Source organism: Cornus florida, unplaced genomic scaffold, assembly GCF_030987335.1.
Source record: "Cornus florida cultivar Cherokee Brave unplaced genomic scaffold, ASM3098733v1 CherokeeBrave_3.0.0_Hap2_Chr10, whole genome shotgun sequence".
Taxonomy (NCBI): Eukaryota; Viridiplantae; Streptophyta; class Magnoliopsida; order Cornales; family Cornaceae; genus Cornus; species Cornus florida.
The window spans coordinates 55,154,828-55,181,324 of record NW_026775580.1 but is presented as its reverse complement, the minus strand read 5'-3'; the positions used below and the strand labels follow the sequence as shown (position 1 = coordinate 55,181,324).

Sequence of the window (26,497 nt, the reverse complement as noted above, 5' to 3'; positions counted from 1 at the left end):
TATTGTAAATTCCTATTCTTCTATGGTTTGTCCCGTTCACTGACCATCCTAACTTTCTGTGTTATTCTACCCAAATAGGAAATTACTGCATCTTCTAATTGGGAGGAAAGCAAGCAACTTTTTGAGGAAAGCTCAGAGTACAGGTAGCATTCGCCTGTTTTCTTGCACAAGGCATATTCCATTTTAATTATTGGGAAACCGATATTGTAACGCTCATTGTTCTGAAATACAACATATAATTTTTCCCTGTGATTCACTTGTGATAGATCAATTGGGGAAGAGAGTTTTCGCAGGGAGATCTTTGAGGAATACATTGCACATTTACAAGAAAAGGCAAAAGAGAAGGAACGCAAGCGAGAGGAGGAAAAGGTAACCAATCGTGCATACATGCCTAAATTTTTACTGTAATTGTGTCTGTTCCTCCAATATGGCTGAAAAAGAATGTAAAAACATCAAGTTTTTTCATTAGCATTTTCCCCACAATCCTCTTTGTTTTGTTGTCTTCGAATTTTTAAAACAGATTTCCTGCAAGCTTCATTTTACTGATTTTTTTGATACATCCCAGAATACATTCTTATTTAGTTGGAATCTTTCGGAAAAATTTTAATTCTCTCTACGGGTTTGTAAAATGGAATACACGCATTCCGTTAGCCTCTGTTCTAATGTTAACAGTGCGTCTCGTCGATTGTCCATCTGTAATGGGATTAAATTGCATAACCCGAGCTTGGTTTGGGGTGGGGATGGGCATGCATTAAACCTGTCCCACCCCGAGACAGGTTAGGGGTGGGTATGGGATTAAAATGCGTAAGTTGAACCTGGTTCGGCGCTGGGATGAGTATGCATTAAACCTATCCCACTCCGAATAGATAGCATAATTACATAGGCCCTCACTTGAACTTTACATTTCAGAAACACCATCAGATGTATATTTTCCTACCTCAGAAGCTTGCAATTCCAATCAATATATGCATATTTCATCGTACGTGTTGAAGTTTCTACAGTAGATCTGTTGATGATTCTTTCAACTTTGTATAATGTTTGTTCTATGCAAACCTGATCACTGTAGCAGTTTGAATCCACAATTTTTTATGTTATGCAATGAGGGTTTTAATGCAGAAACAATTATATCAAAGTCCAATATCTACAAATTGCTCTGGTTCTTGATTGTAAACTATCTTATCCTCAATAAAGAAGACCATCAGTTAGCTAACGTCAAACATAGGAAGTTAATTGTAAACATTGCATGCCTCTTCATTCTTCGGTTAACAAGAAGCTTTTAGCACTTTGCCAGAGCTTGGTTAATTGCAAGCCTCTCCATGTTTTTGTTGAGTTTAGGTAAGTCTTTGAAAAAGGTTCAAATTCATTTAAAGCCATGTGTGCCTGTCCTCCCTAGATGAGTCCCTCCATGGCGGTCTCGTATTATATACGCATTCCTAAATAAAATGTATTGTATTGATAATGGAAAAATAATTAAATGTAGTTAGTAAAAAAAATTAATTTTGAAAACTGTTTTTCAATAGACACTACCAAACAAATTGCTGAGTTTTTGTTCTGTGAGAATTGTTTTGTAATTTCCCTAACCAAGCGGTTTTCATTCTCAAAAAATGAAAACTGTTCTCTATTCTTGTTCTCCAAAAACTCTTGAAAACTAAAAATAGAGAAGAGATCCAAGCAGGCCCAATATGTTTGCGTGTTTTTGTTTATTGCCTTCTAAAAAAACCTTACCATAAGTTCTGAGCTGTTGGACTATTGCTCTTCTCATACTCTGATTTGGAAAATCCTTGATTATGAATATGTCTCCTTTGGATTTGTATGGATGGAGTTTGTTATATGATTTAAGTTTTTCATTCTTGGAATCCTACCCCCCTCATTCTGTCTTTGCAGGCAAAAAAGGAGAAAGAGAGAGAGGAGAAAGAGAAGAGGAAGGAGAAGGAAAGAAAAGAAAAAGAGAGAGAGAAAGAAAAAGAACGTGAAAGAGAAAAGGAGAAGGGGAAGGAACGGTCTAAGAAGGATGAAAAAGAGAGTGAAAATGTAGATGTTACCGACAGTGTTTCCCATAGAGAGGATAGAAAAAGGGAAAAAGACAAAGATAAAAAGCATCGGAAGCGCCATCAGAGTGCCATGGATGATCTCAGTTCTGATAAGGATGAGAAAGATGAGTCCAAGAAGTCACGCCGACATAACAGCGATCGTAAAAAATCAAGAAAGGTGATTTCTTTGCTATATCTCTTACAATGTTATTTTGTAATCTTGCTTAGGATGAGTTCATAAGGATTTTAACTATTCTTTATGTTCTTTGCCAGCATGCATATACGCCTGAATCAGATAGTGAAAGCAGGCAAAAAAGACACAAGAGAGAACACCGGGATGGTTCGCGTAGAAATGGTGGTTATGAGGAGCTTGAAGATGGGGAGCTCGGTGAGGATGGCGAAATCTGGTAGTTCTTGTTATCCTATCTTTGTAGATCAGTGGCATTTATTCATTTGCAAAACATAAGTACTTTCACAGCTTAGTCAACTATATTTGCTGGATGTCGTCATAGTTTTCCTGTATTTTTATTTTTTTATTTTTTGACACTAACCATAATTTGTACACAAGAATCATATCTGGGGTTAAGTAATTTTGTTCTTTTGTGGAGAGGATGTTTTACTGCAAGATGAGATTTTCCATGGTAAAATTGTCTGGGTAGTATTGCTTGTTCCTGTGTTGGAGATGATGTATAGGAGTGCTGGTCGTGTTCGCTTAGGTGCTATCAAGTTCACCAATTTTGGTGGAGGCTGACTGGAGGTTGATCTATGAACTTAGAAGTGAATTCTCACCATTGTAACAACGGTGAAATAAATAAATAAATAAATCTTTTAACATATTATGGGGAATCTTCAGTTTGTCAAACAGTAGTTTCATTATTTTAACAATGTCAGGTGTAATTTGTCAAATGAATTCTGGAAATTGCAAAATTAATCTCACTGTGAATTTAGTTTCTTAGCAACTATGTGATGGAGATGGGCTCAAATTCTTTTATATATCTATTGATAACCGTAAGTGAAACAAAGTTGTTTTTAGAGTCTAGAAAGTGCTTGTTATGACAATTGAAATATTGATTAAAACGAATGGATGTATTAGTTCTGTTTTAAACTTTATCTAAACCTAGATTTACTTGGTGTATGGGTACATGATTTTTGGTACAGACCTATGTGTACAGTGAGGCATCTCGTTTGATCTTCACTCTTTGAAGGAAGTTTTGATGGGTAAGCTTCATGAACATCTGAAAAATTGACTGCATTTAACATCTGCTTTAGGTTGTTCCTGCTAAAAACATCTATTTTATATTTCAGATCATTTATACAAATTCATGTTTCATGAAGTATATGACCTATGAAGATCATTAATTGAATTCTTACGTAAGTTTGCTTTGGAACGATAGATTTGAATAGTTTCCAAAAGCCGTTGCAGTTTTGCCGAAAGTTGGGGGTTTGAGTGTTATCTTTTGCTGAAGAAAAGAATGGAATATGTGCCGGGTGAGTTATCTTTTTGGCCTTTTTACGGGTATATGCTCTGGCAAGCTTAAGTCTGAACTGGTGATGCCTTTCTAGAAAAGGGGCATTTTTCCAAAAACAAGTGATGAAAATCTGTAACTAATATATACAGTATTTTAGTGGATTATAGTCTTTTGTGCCTCTCGTATTTGAGTAGTTGGGTTTTCCATACTTGTTGTTTTTGCAAGAGAAATCAAAAGGGGCATTATCTAGCCCTAAAAGGTGCAATATTGTGGTGTGTAAAACAGGGGAAATCAAAAGGTACTTTTGCTTTGCACACATGCACTCTGGATATATGTACATATATGTGTGTTTTATGAGAGACATGGATAATCTGACTTTTTGTATAAACTGCTTAAACGAGAAATAATTATTGATTGTCAAACAAATGACCAAGTATTTTTTTTATTTATTTATATTTTTATGACCAATGGATGTACAAATGTGATCCTAAATTGGGTTCACATTCCTCGTCTTTCTATAAACATGATTATTTTTTATGTGGTTTAGGTAACAAGGAAGAAAAAAAAAAAAACAAACAAGAGTAGCTCAGGAGTTGATCAACCATCAGAATGTAATTTGTATTGGTTGATCCCTGACATGGGCATAACACTATCACTCTACCGCACGGTGTGATGTTGTCTACTTTGGGTCTGCATGATTTGTTTTTTGGTTTTAAACTTTGGCCGCATGATTTGTTTTGTGGTTTTAAAATTTAGGATGTAAGTTGGCTACTTGCCTACCAAAATCTGAATGACCCTCCATGATTGTTAATGTTTGGCATTTTTGTTATGTTACGTTTGGTGTGCAGGAATGGAATGGAGGAATGACCATTCCAATGGAATGAAAATCCATACCAGGGAATGAAAATCTATTCCATTACTAAACCTATGGAATGGCTATTCCATTCGATAGTAAAATTAAATATTTTTGTAATATTCTGACAAAAATATTTTGCATAGGCCAAAAATCTCACATTCCATTTTTCACGTTTCTCAAGCTTTTTTATTAGACGTGATAAATGTCTTTCACCTTCCCTCTCTTCTGAATATATTCAGAGCTAGGGGTGCACAAAAGAATCGGAACCGTGGAACCGGAACCGTGAGAACCGGAACTGTTATTACAGGTTCTCACGGTTCCGGTTTCAAATTTAGGAACCGTTGACATATGGTTCCGGTTCCGGTTCCAGCCTGTGGGAACCGGTAAGAACCGGAACCGTATATATATAATTTTATAATAAAAAAAGTAAAGAATCTAAAGATAAGTCGCTGGAGCCACCTTAAGACTGTAGACACATAAAAAAAAATCAATTAGTTTAATAGTTTGTTGCCCTAAATCTCTCACGCTCGTCGCTCTCAGACTCTCAGTCCTCACTCCTCAGTCCTCGCCTCCTCTCAATCTCTCATCTTAGGGTTTGACGAAGTGATGAACCCTAACTTAACCTAACCCTTGCCTTCTCTGAAGTCTAACCTCTCATCGCCCTCGCTTGAGTCGCCTCCTCTCATCTCCTCAGTCCTCATCGCCCTCGCCTCCTCTCAAGTCTGATCTAAAGCTTCCTCGTCGTTTCAGTCCTCATCATGAAAAGGTTTGGATCTAAGAAGCTAGTTGATGAACTATGCGAGGAGATTGTGAGAAGGTTTGACTGGAATTCATCATGGAGGGTATTCATTGAGAATCTGAGAGGGAACGAAGAACCAGAATCTTCACTGAAGTCACCTTCTAGCAGATCTGTTGAGGCTCCAAGCAGGAAGGAATTTGACTATATATCACCTACTTGTTTCTATGGAAGATACTTTTAATGCTAATTGGAGGAAGGAATTTGACTATATATCACCTACTTGTTTCTTGTATCTTGCTTGCGGGGATACTTTCTCACTACAAAGTCTTCATTTATTGAGTGGCTTTTTTTTACAACACTGTAACAAGGAAAAAACCAACAGTTAATGGTTCCATTGGAACAAAACCGGAACTGAACCGTAGAAAACGGTTTGGTTCCGGTTCGGTTCCAAACTATACGGTTCCGGTTCTATTTTTTAGGAATCGTTGTGAACGGTTTCGGTTCTAGTCGGAACCGTGTGCACCCCTACTTAGAGCTGCCGTTGACAAAAAGTTACAGACCTTCAACCATATTATATATATATATATATATATATATATATATACCATTGTGATCCTTGCCTTCAAATTTTTGTTTTTGAAACCATCTTAAAATGAAGCAACACGTTCATTCATCAGACTAGGAAAGAAATATGAAGTAACCACCATTCATCCCAAGTTGCTAACACATGGTTAAAGTGTGGTGTTATTGAAATCATCCACCAGATCAAAAATTGTAAAGTATTTTTAATTATGAAGTATGACACATAATAATCATTGTGTGTAGTAGATGAACAAAAAAAGCAATTTAGTTAAACCAAAGCAACCAATGAAGGTAAACAGTTTAATGCAATAAATTGTCTTGGCGTGATTTGATTTTAATTGGTGCAGACGAGTAGAGAGTGACATTCGAAAGTCATACTTTGATCGTTCTATTCAATGCTTGGTTCTGAGAAGATCTTTAAAGAGAGAGAGAATGGTAGCCATAGTTGGTCAATGCCTACTTGTTCAAACATTTCCATCAATCTCGTTGCCTTCAACCCATTGGGTTTCAGACTATTTACTTTGAATTTGAAACGTTTTTTCAATTCTGTCAAGTCATAATGGGTTATTAACCAGTGTGATCTCATCAATTGAAAGAGTGAACTAAATAGAGATACCTAACATTTGACATTACTTTTACAAAGTGAGCTTTGTTGAATTTGTTAGTGAACTGAATACGAATGTAACATTTCACATTATTTGTAGAAAAAGGATTGAAATTAACAAACTCAATGTTTGATAGCCAGAGCGTTCTAGCAGTACACAAAGCAATGACACCTACAAGTCACGTTATAGTGGGTGTAACAAACGCTACATCTGATACATGATACCAAACATTTCAGGTAAATTATGAGTATTCCCAAAAAACACATAAAAATGTTACCATTTCTAACACCCCAGTGAAAATCCAACCCTTCATTTTTCTTTTTAGACACTTAAAACAACTCAACAAAACACTTGCAAGTAAGGAGGCTGTGCTTCCATCAAGAAATATAGATTTTTAATGTGAGTAGAAGAATATTTCCTAAAAATCCAACATCTTAGACTTATAAACCATCCTTCTTAGTGTCCTAAAACTCATTGATAGCTTCTGGAAATAGCAACTCTTTAAAATTGCTCTCTTAGAATTTGTATGAAGAAAACCATATGACATGAGAGAACCAGTGACAACACTGTAAATTAATAAATATGTGGTCCAAAGTATTCTTGACATGGTTTAGTATTTCAAACGTGTTCAAATCCAATCTCAGGTGAGGAGACTACAATCCCAAAAAAATATATATAATAATAAATAATGGAAAACATTGCTATGAATAGATAAAGTATGATTCTATGCCAAAATCTTTTACCAAGCTTCAAAATTAGACAGAAGACACAAAAACAATAACCTAAACTATATCTGCCAACCAGTTAATTTGACTAGATTTGATTACAACAACATTTAATCACAGAGATTTACTAAAAAAAAAAAAAAAAAAATTTAATAATACTGATTTTTATGCGGAACAAAAATAGAATGCATATGCCAGCAAGTAAAGTAGTATTCCAAAAACGATAAAACTGCAGGCTTCTAAAATAATCAATAAATCAGAATGCCAGACTGATATTTGGCTCCTCTCCATATCATTAGTAACAAGTACTAGCTCAATTCTATGGGAGAAAAATTGACTTTCTATTTCTCGAAAATATTTAATATGGAAATTAAAAGCTAAAAGCACGAATCTACGGGTTCATGCACATTAGCTCAAAAGGTATGTGAACCACAAGGAAGCTTTACGAAGGGGAGACAATGATGTTACACATGTTTCACCTGCAAAGTTGACAAAACGTTCTTATATACATCTTTGCAATATGCCACAGATTCATGCAGCTGTCGAGGAACTTCTTGGATTCGTAGTGCCTCTTGTTGAAGTTCAGATATCTCCCTCATTAATTGACTGTTCAATAGTAATTGTTCTGTGTGGTTTCTCTGAAAACACACATATATGTAAGATGTGTAAGTGAATGCAAGAAAGATAAAATCATTGATAAATAGAGGCGTAAGAAATGAAAACAAAAAGTCCAAAGACCATTAAATACAATTAAATTAAACACATGTAAGCAAGGAAGATTTACAACTCTTATCTTTCAAACACTCAAATGAAGCAAGCTACAGGTGCCATCTAGTTTCACATACTTGACGCTTTTAACTGTATCTCTTTGAAATTCTAGGCAGCATCCACCCACCAACTGCAGTTAATGAAGTAGCAGAATTGGCCAACAATAGTTTATGGAATTCCATATTGATTCATCATAACATAGGTTGCCATCGAATTTGAGTTGGCGGATGATGTGGCAAGCTTGGAATTATGGCTCGAAATGGAGCAGATTTATGTGAATTCATATTTTAGTGTCAGAATCCATAATCGAATTAAACAAAATTCAAATAGAATAGAATATATTTGATTTTGATAGTAAAATCCGATCCATTTAAGAATTACCTGTGGTTCATATCCGACCTGATTCTATGATAGATCTTTAAGCAAAGAACCATTTCCAACCTCTTTTTTTTTTTTTTTTTCTTTTTTTTTTTTTTTGAATTTGGATTCAAAATTAAGACTAAAACCGTTAAAATGGACTTCCGATCAGATCGGATCTCAAGTCAAATCCACTCAATTTCAAACCCTACTTAGAATCCTTTTGTGAAACTCACAAACAGTAGGAGAGGTTTTCAGAAAAATGAAAAATAGGGGATGAAAATGGCTTCAATCACAAAGAGGTTAGATAGTTTGTTAAACAATCAATCAAAATTTATACATTTGGAATTCTTATAGTAACCAAGATGTGCAAAAGAAGAATAAATTAATAGCCTGACCTTGAGTTCATCTTTTTCTTTAAAATTAAGTTCCAATTGTCTCTTGAGATATTGGACCTCTTTGATGTAATCCTCAGTGTAGCTACCCTGGAAAAGGTTTTAACGAGTCAAATAAGAACATATATAAACAAATTGATATACTAGCAACACATACAAATTTAAAGCGACTTGAACATTTTCATTAGAAAATCATCTACCACAAGATGTTAAGTCCAGTCAATGCCAATAAACTTTTAGAGATCTATACTTCACAGTATCAATACTGCTATCTTTTTAAAGATAAGAAGAATCAAAACAGGAGAATGACATTATATTTATATTGTTTCCAAATGTTACAAGCAAAATTGAAAACCAGAAAAATATTTGCAATTCCTTATTTCATCGTTAAGTATATTAATATGGCACTCAGGCCATGAACATCTCGATTCTTAACACAACAATAACAAGAAAATTGTACTGGGAACATAAAAGGAGAACTCATTATATAATAATAATAAGTAGAGAGTTTTTATTTAAAAATCGTCAGCAGACATTAATTTCATCCTCTTGATTCACGGCATAACAAGTAAATGAAAAAAAAAAAAAAAAAAAAAACCTAACCCGTTGATTTTCCCCATTATTGTTCATGTGTAACTTGGAAATATGACGAAATTGTCAAATTATTAGTAAATAAACTTTAAAAATAACTTACCATATTCTTATTATGACTGAATTACGAATGAAAACATTAACGGTAACTAGTGACACTTGTAGCATGAGAAAACTAAGAGCAGAAACTAATTCAGAAAAAATAAACTCAGTGGAGTTACATATGGAAAAGATTGAACTCTTCTTGCAGGAGTAATGTGAAGTCCATCCAGATCAGCTATGTAGCCTTTGTTCATTTTCAGCCACATCTCTTCATCAGCAACATTGCTAAACGAATCTGGAAGAGGGCTCCACTCAGGTTGTCGAGAATAATTTGACCGTTTGACTACAAAGGCACTTGGAACTGCCTTAAAACAAGGGGTTCTAAAAGCATCTTCTTGGCATGTCCCATGACAGTAAAAACTTTTTTCCTTCCTTTGCCTTGCAAATTCCTCTCCCTAGCAGTACATTTCAAATTTTCAATTGACAATTCTATCATCAATAATCCAAAATAAGTAAGAGATTCCAAACACACAAGTAATACAGATAATAGAAAAAATGTAATGACATAATGAAACAAACAAGTAAAATTCATGAGTCGGTTAATGGTTAATGGGAAAATAAGCACCAAAACAATTTCCATTATGACCAGACTGTTATTTATAAAACAAGGGCAAATGGACCAGACTGTTATTTATAAAACAAGGGCAAATGTTCATACTTTACATTTATAATTGATCACATCTCAATGTTCTCAATTTGCAGCAAGAATAAACTTTTATATCAATCGATGCTATTCTTCAGTCAGAAGAAAGCTAGAACTGTGGACAGTTTTCACCAAAGTAAATTTAATTGGAACCATGTCTCAAGTTTTTATATTGTTCATCACAAACAACTACCTTTGTTATGATGCAAAAATACTAAATCAGGTAGAAATTCTATATAACTTATGTTATACACGATGTAGAAGCAGATATAGTTCAATAGCTTCCAAAATTCAATAAATCATCCTGTTAAACAAAAAAGATACGGCACTAAATAAGTAGAAGATGAAAAGGACTTTTTCCATAGCTGGAATAAAGTGTTGATGTGGAACCCATATTTACAAAGTGCAGCTGAAGAGGATCTAAAGTATTTTTTTATCCATAAAATAACAGAACAATTAGAATAGGTAAAGATTGCTAATCAGACAGTATCTTTAGCAGGAGAAAATATTAAATAGCCCGGGGGTATGGTACCCCGGGGTCATCCCAGCCCTTGGATGTGGTGGGGCCCACCACCACATCCATGATCCAACTGCTCCCACTGCCCCGGGTACCATACCCCCGAGGTATTTAATACTTTCTCCTTTATCAGAAAGAGTTCATAAATTATAAATATGCTGATAGTGTCAAAAAAATTCCATAGGCATTGTATTCACAAGTTCTACCTGGCTAGAACTTCTATCCCAATCTGGGAAAGTGACAAGACTACTGAGATTATGAATTGTCATCTGCTGCTCCCCAATACATTGATCTCGCTCTTTTTGTGGTTTCCTCTCCTCCTCGACTTCCATAGCAAGTTTCTCACGCTCTATTTCATACTGATGAATGGAAAATGAGCAAACAAATGCATGCAATAGAAAAGGCTAATAACAATTACCTAGTGCTTAGAACAAGATAACGACCCTAATTCTAAAGAAGATAAAAGGAACAATCTACCTTAAGCATGTCATTCCGCAGCTTCAAGATCTCTTGCTCCAAAAGCTCTACATGAGATCCCTAAACAACAAATTTACCTCATTTAATTGGCTCTTCGCCTCTTTGCTGTAGAATAAAAGGCAATATGATCATCACCTGAAGTTTATGACGCAGTTCCTCTATCTCTAGTTTCTGTCGCTTCAATAAGACCGCATCTGCCAAGATCTGCAATTTATACAACTATAACCAAACTGAAAAAATAATAAATAATAAATAAATGAAGAAGAATAAGAAGAAAAAGAAAGAAGCAAGGAATCAAGTCCAAAAAAATCATTATTTGCTCTAAGTAAGATGACTAGTCATTTCTGTACAATTAGTTGCAGCAAAACGGAGGCTATACAAGGAAGTGGTAGGGATGACAGGATTTGAACCCGTGACATTTTGTCGCTAGTTCCAAAGACATAAACATTTAGATGATGAAGGCTTCCAAAGAACAACTCAGAGAATGATCAGCTTTTTTAGCCTTTAAAAACCCATTCCAACAACTTATTTTTCATATTCCCATATTTCATGAGTTTTTATCAAGAACATGAGGTTTGAGCCGTATACTTTGAGGCTTGGACACAGAGTTCTTCACGCCTAACGTCAAATGAATGCATTCTGAAACATTTAAAATTTAAAAATAAAGAAAATACCAAGACAAGATACCTCAACTGCATAACTTGGAGAATGGAAGTTCCAATATTAATACCTCAAAAGTTTTTAGAGACCATTTGGATTTGGTGAGATGTTGGCATTTTCAATATTAATTAGGATTATTGTGTGTATCAAAACATTCACACAAACACAAAGCAGTTAGGCATGCACACAGAATTGTTCAAAAGGTCAATCCGATTTGAAACAATCCAAAACATGTGGTTGAGTTCGGTTTCGTAACTCAACGGTTTGGTTCCAGTTTCAAAAGTAGCAGACACATTAGGATCAGTTCCGTTCACAGTTTAGAGGTAAAGAAAACTGAACCAATCCAAATCGAGCCGTGATATTTGTACATATATAATTATATATTTGGTATCATTTTATTGGTTGGTAATATTTTGTTAACATAAGCTTGCATCACATTAAAACAAAGGTTATACATACACCTTTTTTAAACCTTAACACTCTTTTGTAGAAGTATATTAACAAAAATATATTCTATTTCTTGTTAGCATATTTACATTATTTCTACATTACTATATGATTTTAGAAACCAGAAATACACTCACAAGTGGGTATAGAGGAAAATTTATATAAGTCACAAAAATTGGATTGAAAAAGGCTTGATTTAAACTAAACATAATTAATATTAGACTATGTTCTTAGGTAGGCCTAGCTGTAAAACCAAACTGATCCAAACAGTTCTTCAATGATTCAGATCGGTTCGGTTTAAGTGGTTTTCTTGGTTCGATTTGCTTCCAACTGAACTGTTATGATTGGTTTGTTTCTAGTTTGCCTCTAAACTGAACCGTATACATCCCTAAAAGCAGTACATAAAATAGAGCAAATCCTATATAGGGACAAACCATGAAACCTCGTCCAACCATGAATAATCCACTATACAAGAAAAAAGTTTTACAACCTGGTTGCCAGATTCACACTCAAGAATCATCTATTTACCTCTTGACACAGACTTAAACCAAACTCTCCATTCAAATCTTCAGACTTCTGGTAATGCATTTGGTGAACTAGTAAATGATACCTTTAAATAATCCTTTGGTAAACTGGTAGAGAACATGTTTGACTTTGGTAAACTGGTAAATGATACCTTTAAACTGGTAAACTCGCCACTCAAATATTCTAACAAAGTCAAATACCATAATATTGTTGAGAAAACTGGTAAATGATACTAAACAGAATAAAAAAAAACAAACCTCATTCACTAGAACACAATTGGTAATGCGTTTGGCTCTGCTAGCAAACTGGAGAGTTCCTTTTGTTTCCTCTACATGGACCTAGATGTATCAATAATGTATTACAATCAAACCATCCGTTGCACTTGATTTAACACCTAAGATGCCAAAAACGATATAGAAAACATATGACAGGCTACCTCTTCAGGTGCTACAGTGCATATTATTGAAGTTTTGGCATTACCACCAAGAGCTGGTTGAAGTATGCGAGTGAGCTTACTATCACGATAAGGAATGTGTCCCCTGCATTAGAATTTAATCCATTAAAATATGTTTGTTTTCTCAGAAATAATTGTTAATTAAAGTGATAGGCAAATACCTTTGTTTTTCACCTTCACTCAGTTTGTTAATCACGTTGCCAAGAACCATTAAGCTCTTGTTGATGTGTTTTCCTTCCTTCAAACGAACTCCATCTGCTCCAGTTTTAGCAATCCGTTCAGACCCAGCCAAATCTACCAAATTCTATTCCATATATGAAAGATGACAGAAAGAAAAATTTGAGCACAGTCAAATATTTAATATTGAAATGCTATCTAAATGAGTCATAACAAAAAATAAAAGGATTCATAGGCAACCATTTGTCAATTAGGTTATAAACAGAACTGTACAAAATACAAACCAAGACAGAAACACGAATAGCATCATCTGAAATTGAATAATCACTACAAGAACTTGTATCCCTTTGCTTGCTTTCAATTTCCTTGCATATGGAGAAAAAAAATTGCATTAATATGTTTCATGGATGTGATTTAAAAGAAGAAAATGTTTTTAGTTGGAGCAGCATTCCAACAAACATGACATACATACCATCCTAAATATAGTGTGAGACCTACTACTTTGAATATTCATGTTTGTCTCACCAAAGTGCCTATTAACTGAAAGAAAAAATTTCAAAATCAGTGTAAGCATTCAACTTGAAAAACATACTACAATCCTAAGGTCTATACTCGATGAAAGTCAAACCTTGTCCAGATTGGATGAGTTTAAGCACTTGTTCAGCACTATTCACAATTTCATCCCTAAGGTCTGCAACAAATATTCCACGCTAGAAATATATATATTAGTGTCGTGTTACATTCTGGATAAATTATCTCTGAAGTGTCCGTTTTATCTGTTAGAGCTCACCTCAAAACTCTCATGAATTTGCAGTTTCTGGTTCTCTACTGCAAAAAGATCATTAATTTCTTCATTGTAAATTTCCATGTAAGAAACTCGAATCAGGAATTCTCTGTCAGTTGTCTGAGAATATCAAACAAAAGTGATAATTGGAGAAGTCCAAGAATGTAAGCACATTTACATCAACAACAATAACTACTCCAACTAGTAGTGTGTATAATGATGAAAATGAGTACCATCTGAATTTTTCTAAATATGTCTTTCACAGCCTGATGAATAATTCCTGGATCATTGTCAGTACCATTCATTGTAAAAGTCTTGCCACTGCTGGTCTGTCCATATGCAAAAGCAGTTCCTGCATATATCTCGACAATCAGCACGGATCAATATAGACTATAGAGATGATCAGCGATGATGACATGGAAATCAGACCAATAAAATCAATGTAGAACTCATTATTATCAGTTTAATATTGAATTTTTTTATCTGGTGATATGGAAAAACTATTGATTTGATGTAGCAGAATGCATAGATAACCCACGGGGAAAGATCCTATCAAAACTAGGAAGAAAGCAAGGAAGGCTTAGTAGAAAATCACTGCCAGCAAGAACTTGTCATGTAGATTAATTAACATTCTTTATGAAATTATTTATAACAATGAAGTGGGTGAAGAAAACACCACGTGAGTTAATCATCTAAACTTATGTGAAATTTAACAGTAGATCCATCTATTCCAATAAAGAACAATGACCCTAAATGAAATCAACATTAATCCAACTTCAATCCTAACTAAAATCACGGTCCTAATCTAAATTAAAGAAAAGGTTTCCAGCAATTTTCTTCAAAGCTGACTTGAAAACATAAAAAATAAAGAGTACAAATAAAAAATTCTTCAACAATTATCATGCCAATGCTCAAGCAACATGAACTCTTAAAGCATTCCATCCTTGTATCATGTTCTTGACATTGGATGTAGAAGTGCCTCAATATAAGTATGTAGAGAGGGAAAAAAATTGACTTTCCCAACTTTAGAAGAAATAATATAAGAAGAAAAGGCTTCCCAACGAATGAATTTGTTCTATATACTTTCTTTCGGGGGAACCATGCCCTTCGGCAACAGGTTACACTCTCTTGAAAAAAGATCAAACCAATAAGATGAAAAATGAGAAATTCTAGTCACTGATTGTTCACAATTACTGTTAAGTTAGGGTTTTCCTTCTTAGTCCCTCCTTCATAAGCAAAACCCCACCCCTTTTTACTACCTGCTAAAAAGCCTCCACTTGATCTTTCCCATGAGTACACAACCTCTGTAATCAAAGGCTAATGGGTAAATTACACTCACCTCCCTTGATGTTTACCATAAGGGTTTCAAAAATTACTTTGACCTCCCTGAAAAGAAAACCTTGTAATATTGACCTCCCTTGTTAGTGACAGACCGTTAACTGGGCTATCAGTTGTGTAATTTTTACTAAAATACCCTCACATAAATAACATTTTCTTTCTCTCTCTTGTATTTGGCCAATTCCACCTTTATGATATCTTAATTCAATGCTTAATTTTGAATGGACTAATTAAAACTTTCTAATCAAACCCAATCCTCAATCCTTTGAAATTTTAAAACTTACTAATCAAAACCAATCCTTGTTGCTCTGAATTTTATTTTATTTATTGAACTGATCTAAAATTAGAGAATGGTTAAAACGAAATAAAAAAATTGAGATCATTTTTAAGCTTCTACACCGCATAGCCAACATCCACCACACACCCAATTAACCCTCTCTTTCTCTCTGTAACCCTATTTCATGAGAAGCCGCCGCAAAGCCAACACCCACCATTGGTGATGAATTGTCTGAATGTGCATCTGGGTTACAATATGGTGGTGGAGCTAGTGGTTGTGGAGTTGAGGTGATTTACATATATATATATATGGAGGGATAAAATGTATTTGCAAAAACAAATATGGTAGGGAATGAAAAGACTGAAAAATTGTTTAACGTGATTTTCTACCTTTCTTATTGAGAAAACCTTTATATATGGAGTTTTACTACAATTAATTTTGACAAATATTGACAGCTAAAAAATCCAAAAATTATAGCTAATCAAACTAATGTACAAGTTACAAGTAAGGAAGTATATTTCCAGGTTTGATTTTCAAATCTGTATTGCTGGTCTATTGCTTTAATCAAGCTTTCCGTGATTGTCTCCAATACTCCCCCTCAAGGGGGAATGTGTATGTAACGCCCAGAATGCAGATGAGACAATGAAACTGATCCGTACCCAAAGGTTTTGTAAAAATGTCAGCGATTTGTTTAGTGGATCGAATGTAACAAGGAGAAATCAACTTGGACTGATTTTTCTCACGAACGAAATGACAATCAAGCTCAATGTGTTTTGTGCGCTCATGAAACACCGGATTCTTGGCAATGTGAATAGCTGCTTGGTTATCACAGTAGAGAGTGATGGGTGCTGTGTGAGAGATACCAAGGTCATTCAAAAGGTATTGCAGCCATTGAAATTCAGATGTAAGTGTTGCCATGGCACGATACTCTGCTTCAGTAGATGAGCGAGAGACAATAGTTTGCTTCTTTGTTTTCCATAAGATGGGATTAGAACAAAGGAGAACACAAAAACCAGTGGTAGAGCGACGAGTTGTGGGGCATCCTGCCCAATCAGAGTCACAAAAACCTTTCAAAGTGAGTGAGGTTGAGGAAGAGAGCATTATACCTTTTCCAGGTGTGCCTTTGAGATTGCGAAGCACTCTAGTGGCTGCATCCATGTGAGGAATGCGAGGATCTTGCATGAATTGACTCAAAATGTAAACTAAATATGCAAGATCAGGTCTAGTAACTGTGAGGTGGATGAGACGTCCTATTAGCCGATGATAGGAAGAAGGGTCTGATAAAGGTGTACCATCAATAGGAGTCAAATGAAGGTGTTATTCCATGGGAGTGGCAGAAGGCTTAGCACCAAGTAATCCTGCATCTTTAAGGATGTCCAACGTATATTTGCGTTGGGACAAAAAAATGCCTCGCTGGGAACGCGCAACCTCAATACCAAGAAAATATTTTAGTCGCTCAAGGTCTTTGATGAAAATTTTTTGTGCTAGAAAGTGTTTCAATTGCTGAATTGCATAGAAGTCATTACTAGTAATGATGATGTCATTGACATACACCAAGACAAAAGTGGAAGATTGCCTTGTGATCCGGGTAAACAAAGAGTAATCTGCTCGTGATTGGGAGAATCCAGCATTATGAAGAGTGTGGGAAAACTTTGCAAACCATTGGCGAAAAGCCTGCTTCAAACCATAGAGAGATTTATGTAGTTTGCAAACTCGAGTCTCCCCCTGTCAAGCAAAACCGGGTGGAAGAGTCATGTACACTTCTTCATCCAAATCACCATGAAGAAATGCGTTGTTCACATCAAGTTGATGAAGAGACCACTTTTTAATAGAAGAAACTAATAAAAGAGCTCGTACAGTAACAAGCTTGGCAACGGGGGCAAAGGTATTATGGTAATCAAGCCCTTCAACTCGTGTGAAGCCCTTGGCAACTAAGCGGGCTTTGTATCTTTCAATGCTGCCATCAGAGTGATACTTGATTTTATAAATCCATTTGCACTCAATAGGTTTCTTATTGGGTGGTAAAGGAGTGAGGCTCCATGTGTGTTTGTTTTCAAGGGCAGTAAGTTCTACGGTCATAGCATCACGCTAGTGGGGTATCTTAACTGCTTAGGAGAATGACTTTGGCTCTTCGTTGGAGGAGATGGCAGACACGAAGGCTCGATGGACACCTGAAAAGTTAGTATATGTAATATATTGATCAATTGGGTAGAGGATATTGGTCCAATTGGAAGTTGCTGGAGTAGGTAGTGCAGCAGTAGTGACCGTCGAACAATGATAATCTTGAAGATAGGTTGGTTTTCGTAGTTCTCGAGTGGAATGAATGGCAGATGGAGGAATGGTGAATTTTAGGAGTATCTTCTTTAGATGAATGTATTGGTTGATTTGATTGGGTGTCAACAAGAACAGGAGGAGCAAACCTTTGTCTATGATATGTTCAAATAATGGGAGGACGCTCTGTTTGATCCCGAGGTAATTCCATTAGAAGGGAAGTTGGTTTTTTTTTGTAGTGGGTGCACTTAAGGATGGGGGCGAATAATCATATTGTAGATGATCCTCAATAGGTAGTGGGATGACTGGTGAGAGCTTGGAAATTGAAGTAACATCTTGAAAAGGAAATATAGCTTCATGAAAATAACATCTCTGGACACATAAATTCTTTTGCTTTTGATATTATATATTCGGTATCCTTTTTGGGCATAGGGATATCCAACGAAGACTCCGGATTTTGCACGTTGATCAAACTTGTGTTTGATGTGAGCATTATGAGCGAAAACTAGGCAACCTAAAATACGAAGGTGAGAATAAAGAGGTGGCTCAGAGAACAATACCTCATGAGGTGATTTTTTTTGTAACAAGGGTGTGGAGGTTTTGTTAATTAAGTAGGCAACAGTGAGTATGCATTTTCCCCAAAAAGAAAGAGGCAGGCTTGCCTGAAATCTTAATGCCCGAGCAACCTTTAAAAGGTGCCGGTGTTTCCACTCTACAACACCATTTTGTTGAGGTGTGGACACACAACTGTGTTGATGAATGATACCATTTTCAGAAAAGAAATCTTGCATTTCATTTGACAAAAATTCCGTGCCATTGTCAGAACGGACTTGTTGAATTTAAGGAAGAAATAAGTCCCCTTCACCAGAAAATACATGTTTTATCTGACAATAGAATTGGGTTTTCACCATGGCAAAAAAAAAAAAAAAAGATTTTAAATAATATTTTGTGTCAGACTTAAAACGCATGAGGTATACCCAAGCACATCTTGAAAAATTATCCACAATAGCCAAGAAGAAACGTGCATCACTAAAAGATTGTTGAGAAAAACTTCCCCAAATGTCAACATGAATTAATTGAAATAGCTTATCAGATGAAATGGAACTAGTAGGAAAACTTAATCTTGTTTGTTTTTCCTATAGACAAATATCACAAATATATTTATTGGAAAAGGAGATTGAGGGAATATTCTTAGCTAATTTAGACAAACGATGATGAGAGAGGTGTCTAAGCCACCAATGCCAAATGTCGATGATGGGTGTGCCGGTGATGAGATGTGCAGAAGGGGTTTGAAGACAGTAGAGGCCGCCATGTGCACTACCCAAACCAATCATCTTCTTCTCGGACAGGTCCTAAACACACATCGATCATGGAAAAATGTTACTGAATATGGGTGAGTTTTTGTGAGTTGACTGATAGATAAGAGATTAAACCAAAATGAAAGTATATGGAAGACATGGTCAAGTTGGAAGGCTGGAGAAAATTTTACAGTTCCAATATGAGTGACTTGTGCATGTGAACCATCAAGTAATTGAACATGAGTGGAGCAATGTGAATATGATAAGAAATATGCCAAAGAGGAGCACATATGATTAGAGGCTCCAGTGTCAATAATCCAAGCAGAGTCTAATGTGGCGAGTGTTATACCTGCTAAGTTTGCTTGGGGATTGATGCTACCTGAAGAAAGCATAGCAAGAATTTTATTTTATTGCTCCTGTGTAATGAGTGGTGGAGAGAACAGTGCCCGTTCATTAGATTGGTGAGGTCTTGAGGGAGATGGCCTTGAAAAATTCTGGTTTCGAGGAGGGTTCCGTGATCTATCAGTGGGAAAACCATGAAGCTTATAACATACATCTCTGGTGTGATTGTTGTAGCCACAATAGTCAAAATGCAAATTTGATTTTCCATTGTGACGGTTGTCCCTTCCATTATTTTGTTGGTTGTTGGTCGACCGGTTAGATGAGTGTGCACTTGCATTGGCACGATTTGTGGAAGAACTTTCAACAGTATTAATGGTTGCTGGGTTAACAGAAAATGCAGCAGCTTCTGGTGCATTGACAGAGGGGGAGAAAGAGTGGATTTCTTGCTGTTTTTCTTCTTATCGAACTAAAGCATAGATCTTTGTGGCATTTGGGAATGGATCCATCAGCAAGATTTGACTGCGGAGAGCCGAATATCGGTAGTGAAGCCCCTAGAGAAATTCCATTGCACAGTCTTGTTCCCTTTCCATGTCCACAAGTGCAGGGTTTCACCAGCGTGAGTGAGTTCAACTCATCCCATAATGCTTTCATCTTTGTGAAACAGAAAGAAACAGAGATATCTTCTTGTTTTAAAGATGCAATCGATTGCTTAAGTTGATAGATTTTAGGCGCATTTGTTTGAGTGAAGCGATCGCTAAGATCAAGCCATATTTCCCTAACAGTCTCGGCGTAAAGTATGCTTGCCCGAATTTCGCTGTCTATCGAATTGAGGATCTATGAACTCACCAAATCGTTGCATCTCTACCATTGTTGCAACCCTCTGGCATCATCGGTTGGTGGTTTGAGGGTACCATCAACGAACCCAAACTTATTCTTTGCGTGGAGTGCCATCGTCATAGCGCGAAGCCATGTGCTAAAGTTGTCTCCCGTGAGAAGTGGAGAGACAAGGATTGCGGTAAAATTATCAGAGTGATGAATAAAGAAGGGATCGTGAGGATCATTGTTAAAGCCTTGGTCATTGGCATTAGAAGCTTCAGTATCTACCATGAGAGATGGATCTTTCACCGCTCTGACACCATGTAAAAACGAATATGGCAGGGAATGAAAAGACTGAAAAAAAATTTAACTGGATTTTCTACCTTTTTTATTGAGAAAACCTGTCTATATAGAGTTTTACTACAATTAATTTTGATAAATATTGACAGCTAATGAATCCCAAAATTATAGCTAATCAAACTAATGTACAAGTTACAAGTAAGGAAGTATATTTCCAAATTTGATTTTCAAATCTGTATTCGGTGATTGTCTTCAATAGTATTGTTGATCTCTACTCTGACAAATTTTCCTTGCATGGAAGCAAAACTTTTTCAAAATATTTCCAAGCAAATTGAAATGTATGTTGAAATCTATTACAAATGGAGGCTTATGAAAGCTTCTGGGAATATCTTTTGTTTGAGTTGAAATACACAGATAGGTTTTAGAGGTGAGAGTAACAGAGTGGTTGTGAGAGACTCATATGGGTCTTCTTTGCAGTTATTTAAGGGTTTCAGTTCTAATATTAAGCTTAAATGGAAGATTTGAAAGAAAAAGTTATATACATATGTACAAAATTCTGAAGAGTGAGAAAGAATATATATTGATTCATGTAGGGTCAGCTTAAGATTTTATAGATGTATATATAGTAAATTCATATACACTGATTCGATGCGTCTTCATATCCATCACATTTATGGGTTTGAAGAAATTTGTGAAGAGAGAAAAAGGAATATGTATTGATTCATGTATATATAGCATAGTTGTATACATATATATAATTATATACTTACAAAGATTGGATATACACTGATATATGGGTAATAATGGCATTCTACTAATATTAAGTGTGTGACATCAGCGATTTATGTCGTTGACCCATGTTAACCATTAAAAAGGGAGGTCGGAGGCATCTGTTTCAAGAATAAGTTTATCTCCATTTTGAGGAAAATAATGGCGAATCGAGAAGTTTTGTAAACTTCTTCTTTTTTGATACGTTGGACTCCAGATCTCTTTCGAATAATTTATCGAAAGATTGAAGACCATTACGATCTCATTCGACATTATAAATTCCTTCCTCCAGTCAACCAGCCGGCGACCCTGGCGAACCGGCTTCATTACAAATGTAGCATTTGCAATCCTTCTTTATTTCGAGGGATTTTGCTTTGGATGCCTTAGACTAACGTCTTTTGCTTTAAACCGGATTACATTCATAGGTGCTTCAGCGTTAATGCCTACAATCCTGGTCTTCCAAACGATCTTTATGATGAAATTAACAATGTTTGGAAAGCACATAAACTTGAACGAATCTTTTCTTTTACTGTTTGAAAAAGTGATTGTCGGCAGGATTAAACTTCCTTATCGACATGATTACTGATTGGAAAGTAGATTTCCAAAATTGATGGCGTCCTCCGCGGCTTCAGGCTCAAATCTCTATGTTACAAATAAAGCGAGACCACCTCAGCTACAACGATCCATTTCTGAAAGAAATCCTGGATGGGAAACGACGATTTACTTGGGCTGAAAAAGGAAAAGAACCCGTTGATCGCAGCGGTAATGCTCCATGGTTGCGCACCATAAATGCAGGACTACTATGTGGGCTACGTGTCTTCTCGAAACTTGATTTTTTCAACCTTATCAAATATGGTATCTCAAGCTCACCACACATGATGAGTACGAGCCTTGGGAAGTTTGATCCCATTGTCGGAGCCAATCGAGAGCATCACCTTATAAGGTTGCCGGATGTGTTCATCTTCGGATGTATTATCCTCATCGTCGGACGAGCTACTAAATTTGCCTTTTTTATCCTTCCCGGTATAGACTAGTTTGAACTAATCCAATATGAATATAGCGTGCAAGAGGATTTTGTTGTTTCCAGCGCGCAATTTTAGTTTTAAACGATACACATTGGTTATATGCTCTACTCCGCCAAAATTTCTCAGATCAGCTGTTGTGACATACTTTTTGGAAGCGCGAATTGGGCGTCTACCAGTTTTCCATTGTTTCCAACGAAAATTTTTTCGCTCAAGCTCACCACACATGATGAGTACGAGCATCAGCGTTTCCTAAATTCAGAAGAACTTGCGATGAGAATAATACATCCGAAGATGAACACATCTATGTCTTCTCTGAGCATTATCATCACCATAATAACACGTAATTGTAGAAAATAACATTTTTCTGTAGCTTCTTTATTAAAGGAAGCTCTTTTTGAGCGATTAAGATTTCATCATTGCCAGTGCGGAAATGAAAAAATTTTGCTGAATTAATTGAAATTGGACACCGCCTATGAGGGCGTCGACGGGTTTATGAAAACGATTGTCCATGATGAGGGCTGTTTGGTCTTTGAGTGTTAAAGAAATGGTTTTGTCTTTTAACTATAAAGGGGTGTAGGTACTGGAAGAAGTATGACTGTAGTACTCACTACTGGAAATTTCATAAAGTATGGTGAAAATCTGGGTAAGAGTTTCAAGTTTGTCGTTTAAGGAAACTCTTTACAAAATATTTTCGTCGCTCAAATCTCTATGTTACAAATAAAGCGAGTGTTATTACTTTTGCTTTTTAGGGGAGGTCAAATTATTTTTTTAGACCATAGGGGAGGTCCGTGTAATTATGGCAAACGTCAGAGGAGGTCAATGTAATTTACCCAAGATTAATTGTCACGAAAATACTTAACTTCCATAAAAGACCATTATTCACTATATGGAAACCACAAAAGCACCATTTTGGTGGCACCCTTGTTCTAAGTTCATGGTCATAAGAAACACAGTTATTAGAGCCTCTGCTGCCTAAGCTTCTAGTACTGTTGGGTTACATAAAATAAAAAAATAAAAAAAAGGATACAATAGCATATTTTTCCAATTTGGTTGCCATTATCAACTTTTACCCAAAACTCCAAACAAAGCTTTAATGAATAAGGGCTATCCGAGGTTCTCAAGTACCCCCATTTAACTGAACATTTTTTTACCCCAAGGGGTTAGTTCAAGTGGGTAAGAACTTGGCCCTAGTTCCTCATGAAGTATCAAGTTTAAGGTTCAAATCCTCTTGGGTGCAAACAATTCCTTGGGGGGCTCATATAGGGCTTTATGGCCCTGGCTTGTAAATGGACCTTTATGAGCTTCTAAAATATCTTTTAGGCCATGACCAATGCCCCAATTGGGCTTATACATGTGACCAGCTATCAAGAAAAGAATTGTAATAGCTAAATGATGGTGTGGGCTTATATATGTGACCAGCTATCAAGAAAATAATTGCAATAGCTAAATGATGGTGTGCAACATCAGTCAGCCATAGATCCACAATTACTGGATCTAATCCTCCACGAAAAGTAAGAAATTCCTCATATTTTGACCAATTCAAATCAACTAGGAAAAAAAAAAAAAAAACATTCAGTTTAGTTGTTAAGAAAATGTCATCTTTTTAAGCCAAATAAAATAAAATAAAATTTTCTATTCAGGTCAATCAAGCCTGATACTAGATTTGTTTTTTTATGTTCAAAATGGGTGGGTTTTTCTCTCATATTTCATAGCCCAGAAGATTTGAAAGCAAGCAAAAAGAAAATGAAGTTGATTTTTTTGTAAGCAAGCTTTTCATTAATGAAACAAGTCGTACAAGAATTCGAAAACTTAATCAAAGTATTTAAAATGAAAGGTCCTAAAAAGATGAATAGCAAGTAACTGACAATCAAGAATTTATTCTGAACCGACAAAAAGGATCAGAAATTACAATCATTAAAAAAAAATCTTAATCAGCTGAATGTTTAATTGTCGAAGGTTAAATTGTCAATATCCATGTTTTTTTTCTCTCTCCTCTGTTTAGGTTGTTTGACACCAACAGCCACCCATTTATACAAATATTTTTATGTTAAAAGTTGACATAATTGGTTTCTTTTGTACATAGTTTTGTTTCATGGTTTGTTTATTTTGTTAGGTTATATCCTTTCATGCCGGCGCTTAAATTGACGAAGCCGGGTTAACTCGTGTTTTCTTTGGGCATTGAAGATTATTGGAGTAAGAAGAACAAAGAAAAGAGGAGATCTAAAAGGAGTTTAAAGGAGATTCACATTTAAAATTAGTTTAGAAGGGTGAGCTTCTGATTTCTTATTGTGTGTCTCTACAAATTCATTCATAAAAATTGAAAACCCATCTCAAAAGTGAGAATGAAATTGATGCAGGACACAAATCTACAAATAAGAGAAGTAGAGTGAGAAGAAAAGAGAGAGAAGTAGAGTGAGAAGAAAAGAGGGAAGAAGAGATGAGAGAAAAAGAGAAGAAAAGAGAGGAAAAGATTGGAGATAAGAGAAGAATGGGCAGAAATCTGCATTAAATTTTAATAATATTTAATATTTATCAAAAAGTGATTGATCCAACAAGCATGCGTATATATAAACGATACAAAAAAAAATAAAAAGGATCAAAAATTGCAAAATTATACTTATAGGTAATCTCAAACCTAATAAACCATTAATATTTAGTTTAATTCTGAAAACCTATAAGAAATTACACAATTGATTTGTCCTTTCCCATTTTTCAATCATGAGTCAATTGCAATTCATGTGTGACCAATATTAAGATCAGATATTCATCTGAAATTCCTTTTAACAATTATTTTAGGTAGAAAATGAACCCCACCCTATTTATAAATCAAAGTTCTTTCAATCAACTGCTACTATCTATACAAATGTGGTCTTTCCGATAGGAGAATTCTAGAATTAGATTTTAGAATACGCCAAATGAATATGCATATATTACAATGCTATATAAAGTTCATACAATTCTATACAATTGTAGAGAATTCTAGAATGTTATAATACTCCAAAAGTGTATGTATCTAAGATATTACAAGTCTAATATAAAGTTCATACAATTCTATATAATTGTAGAGAATTCTACAATGTCTTGCCATGCATACTATCGTGCCATAACCTTCCATAACAAAAAGTTTCTAAGCTCCCCGTACTATTGTGCTATATAAAACAAATAAATAAAGAAGCAAACGCAAATTTTACCAAATCTATTGCCATTATCAACTTTCACCCAAAACCCCAAACAGAGCTTCAAGTACTCCATTTAACTAAACATTCTGATTGGAAGCTAAGATTTTGCGATCTTTTTAAGCCCAAGCAAAACAAAAGCTTCATCAATTAAACCTGATACATTATTTGTTTTTATGATCAAACTGGTTATTTTTTTCTCATCTTTCCTAACCCAGAACTCTAATTTTATGCTCAACAAGATTTGGAAGCAACAAAAAAAAATGAAGAAATAAAAATTATTATGAGAAAAGAAATATCATAGTCATTCAAATTACTCCAATAGATAAGAGAGAAAGGAAATTTGGAAAACAAAGAATGAAATAGGCATACCATTGAAACCCTCGACTGCGGCTTCAATAATGTCCTTAATAAGAAGCTCATAAACCATAGCATTTGTGCAGTTTTCATCGAATACATGGTCTGCATAATACTCAATTAAACAAACAACTCATCAGCACAAGATCTCACAAACAAACAGAAAACAAAATGACATCAACGAGGTATATATATATATATATATATATATATATATATATATATATATATGTTTGTAAATATACATAGACCCGGAGAGAGAGAGCTGAGTAGTGAGCACCGAAGGAAAAAGAAACACCAGAGACAGGTGTGCCGAGGGACTTGTGAAGAGAAATGCTATTGTCTTCAACCTTCCAGTAAGTTCTGTTGGAGTTCTCTTGGGCCACCGATGGCCTTACTCTTACTGCTACACATATATTTTCCATATCTATTGTTCTCTCTGTAGCTGGATGTATTGTGGAGTGATGGATTTCTCGCTTTGAGGAGTGGAATTATCGCTATCGATTGTTGGAATTTTCCAAATTTTCCAAGGGCCTTATCGGCGGGCTCTTTTTAGGCTTTTGTGATTTTGAATACATTTGATTTACCCATGTGTAGAATCATAATTACTGGTGCAACCTCTTCAA

General features: G+C 35.4%; 2 protein-coding genes across 10 annotated transcripts in view; one reads left to right on the top strand and one right to left on the bottom strand.

Annotated features, from left to right (window-relative positions):
• The window catches only part of LOC132279222 (pre-mRNA-processing protein 40A), a 35,975-nt gene extending 32,031 nt beyond the window's left edge, over positions 1 to 3,944 (top strand). For 2 of the 5 annotated variants that reach the window (XM_059781149.1, XM_059781147.1), the window contains exons 26-29: positions 79 to 143; positions 267 to 369; positions 1,885 to 2,208; positions 2,304 to 2,985. In XM_059781149.1, coding sequence (XP_059637132.1) covers positions 79 to 143; positions 267 to 369; positions 1,885 to 2,208; positions 2,304 to 2,441 — 630 coding nt within the window. In that variant the 3' untranslated portion in view covers positions 2,442 to 2,985. Of the gene's footprint in view, positions 1 to 78; positions 144 to 266; positions 370 to 1,884; positions 2,209 to 2,303; positions 2,986 to 3,188; positions 3,249 to 3,335 lie in introns of those variants that run through there. The other 3 variants (XR_009471251.1, XR_009471252.1, XM_059781150.1) reach the window with 3 other exon arrangements.
• Positions 3,945 to 7,228: 3,284 nt separating this feature from the next.
• LOC132278923 (kinesin-like protein KIN-7N) lies at positions 7,229 to 26,447 on the bottom strand. Of its 5 annotated transcripts, none has more exons than XM_059780831.1 (17): positions 26,152 to 26,446; positions 25,887 to 25,976; positions 14,137 to 14,255; positions 13,910 to 14,023; positions 13,748 to 13,829; positions 13,592 to 13,659; positions 13,404 to 13,484; positions 13,104 to 13,246; positions 12,925 to 13,027; positions 12,746 to 12,826; positions 10,992 to 11,060; positions 10,857 to 10,916; positions 10,586 to 10,738; positions 9,339 to 9,614; positions 8,530 to 8,616; positions 7,852 to 7,904; positions 7,490 to 7,644 (listed from the first exon to the last, which is right to left on the bottom strand). In XM_059780831.1, the coding sequence occupies exons 1-17, from the start codon at positions 26,294 to 26,296 to the stop codon at positions 7,617 to 7,619; spliced, it is 1,752 nt and encodes a 583-aa protein (XP_059636814.1). In that variant the 5' UTR covers positions 26,297 to 26,446; the 3' UTR covers positions 7,490 to 7,616. The 5 variants fall into 5 exon arrangements, with proteins under 5 accessions (XP_059636812.1, XP_059636816.1, XP_059636815.1 ...); XM_059780830.1 differs by having other exon boundaries at positions 7,539 to 7,644; positions 7,791 to 7,904; positions 26,152 to 26,447; XM_059780829.1 differs by lacking the exon at positions 7,852 to 7,904 and having other exon boundaries at positions 7,229 to 7,644; positions 26,152 to 26,444.
• Positions 26,448 to 26,497: the final 50 nt, after the last annotated feature.